The 1230-nt window shown below is 53.9% G+C and overlaps 1 protein-coding gene across 1 annotated transcript in view; it reads right to left on the bottom strand.

The window, feature by feature from the left end:
* The window catches only part of VSIG10L2 (V-set and immunoglobulin domain containing 10 like 2), a 4855-nt gene extending 4797 nt beyond the window's left edge, over positions 1-58 (bottom strand). The window contains exon 1 of the mRNA XM_031063908.1: positions 52-58. Coding sequence (XP_030919768.1) covers positions 52-58 — 7 coding nt within the window. The remainder of the gene's footprint in view (positions 1-51) is intronic.
* Positions 59-1230: the final 1172 nt, after the last annotated feature.

Genomic DNA, 1230 nt, shown 5'->3' with positions numbered 1-1230 from the left:
GCAGCAGCACCAGGATCCAGGGCCCCCTCCACGGCGGCGGAGCCCGGCCACGCTCCATGGCGCCATGTCCAGCACCTGCACGCCGAAGCAGGGCTGCGCTCTCCGGCACGACCTGCTCTCCGGTTACCCCCGGGTAATTAAGCCCAGCCCTGATTATCTGTTAATTATTTATCAACCTGCCAGCACAGGGGGAACCCGATGCCACTGCCGCCGGGGCCCCTGCAATCTCAGGGCTGAGGAGTGGTGCACTTGCCGTGGCAATGGCAGCATCCTTGCATTCCCCCCACGTGAGAATTTAATCCGAGTGTTCTCTCCTCCACACACACTATTTTTTTGGCTAAAGGAGGGGAAAATAAACTGCCACTCCCCTGTGATCAAAGCTGGGGGGTTTGGAGCTGGGGAAGCCAGGCAAGGAGCAAGGTTTGATATTTCATCTCCCACTGTCTGCAACGCCCCAGACCATCAAACATTCATAGGGGCGGCTGGGCCGTAAGGCAATGCCAAGGGGCTGCAGCAAGCCAGGGGGGATTTGGGGGTGCACGTGGTGAGGGGGATCAGGGAACACCCAGCAGAGACTGCAAAACTACCTTCCATCTCCCATCTCCTTCACTGATCCTTTAACTAGAATTACCAAAACCACACTGTTAATACTAAATGTGTGTACTCTCCACAAGGAGGCTTGAAATGCCCCAGAGGGTTAAAGCTGGTGGCAAGGAACTGCAGAGCCAGGGCCAGGCCTCCTCCTGCTACCACCAGGTCCTGCTTCTACTGCCACAAGCCTCTGGCTGCACTCCATCACATTTTGGTCACTTTTTGTGCCCTTTCAGGTTGGGTTTGGATAGAAATCTGGATGAGGAAAGCAGGGGACAGTAGCCAACCCAATAAATGACATCATTGTCAACACTGACCTAATCGAACCTCATCTGCAAGGGTTGATATATTTCAGAGAATTTTGGTAAAGAAGGAGCCATCCTGGTGATTACAAACAATTTTATTTATTAAAGATTAACAAAGGCACAAAACCAGCCCTGTCCCTGAGTCCAACTTCTGTCCTCACACTGCTGGGACCCCAAACATTTGGGTTTCAGACCCCTGGGGTCCAACCTCTCTCCCTCACTGATGGGATCCTGAACACTTGGATTTTGGAAGCCCCGGGGGTCCAAGCTCTCTCCTGCACTGCCGGGACCCTGAACACTTGGATTTTGCCCCGGGATCTGGGATGGCAGCAGT

The sequence above is a fragment of the Geospiza fortis genome, unplaced genomic scaffold, assembly GCF_000277835.1.
Source record: "Geospiza fortis unplaced genomic scaffold, GeoFor_1.0 scaffold392, whole genome shotgun sequence".
Taxonomy (NCBI): domain Eukaryota; kingdom Metazoa; phylum Chordata; class Aves; order Passeriformes; family Thraupidae; genus Geospiza; species Geospiza fortis.
This window is presented reverse-complemented; position numbering and strand designations above follow the sequence as displayed.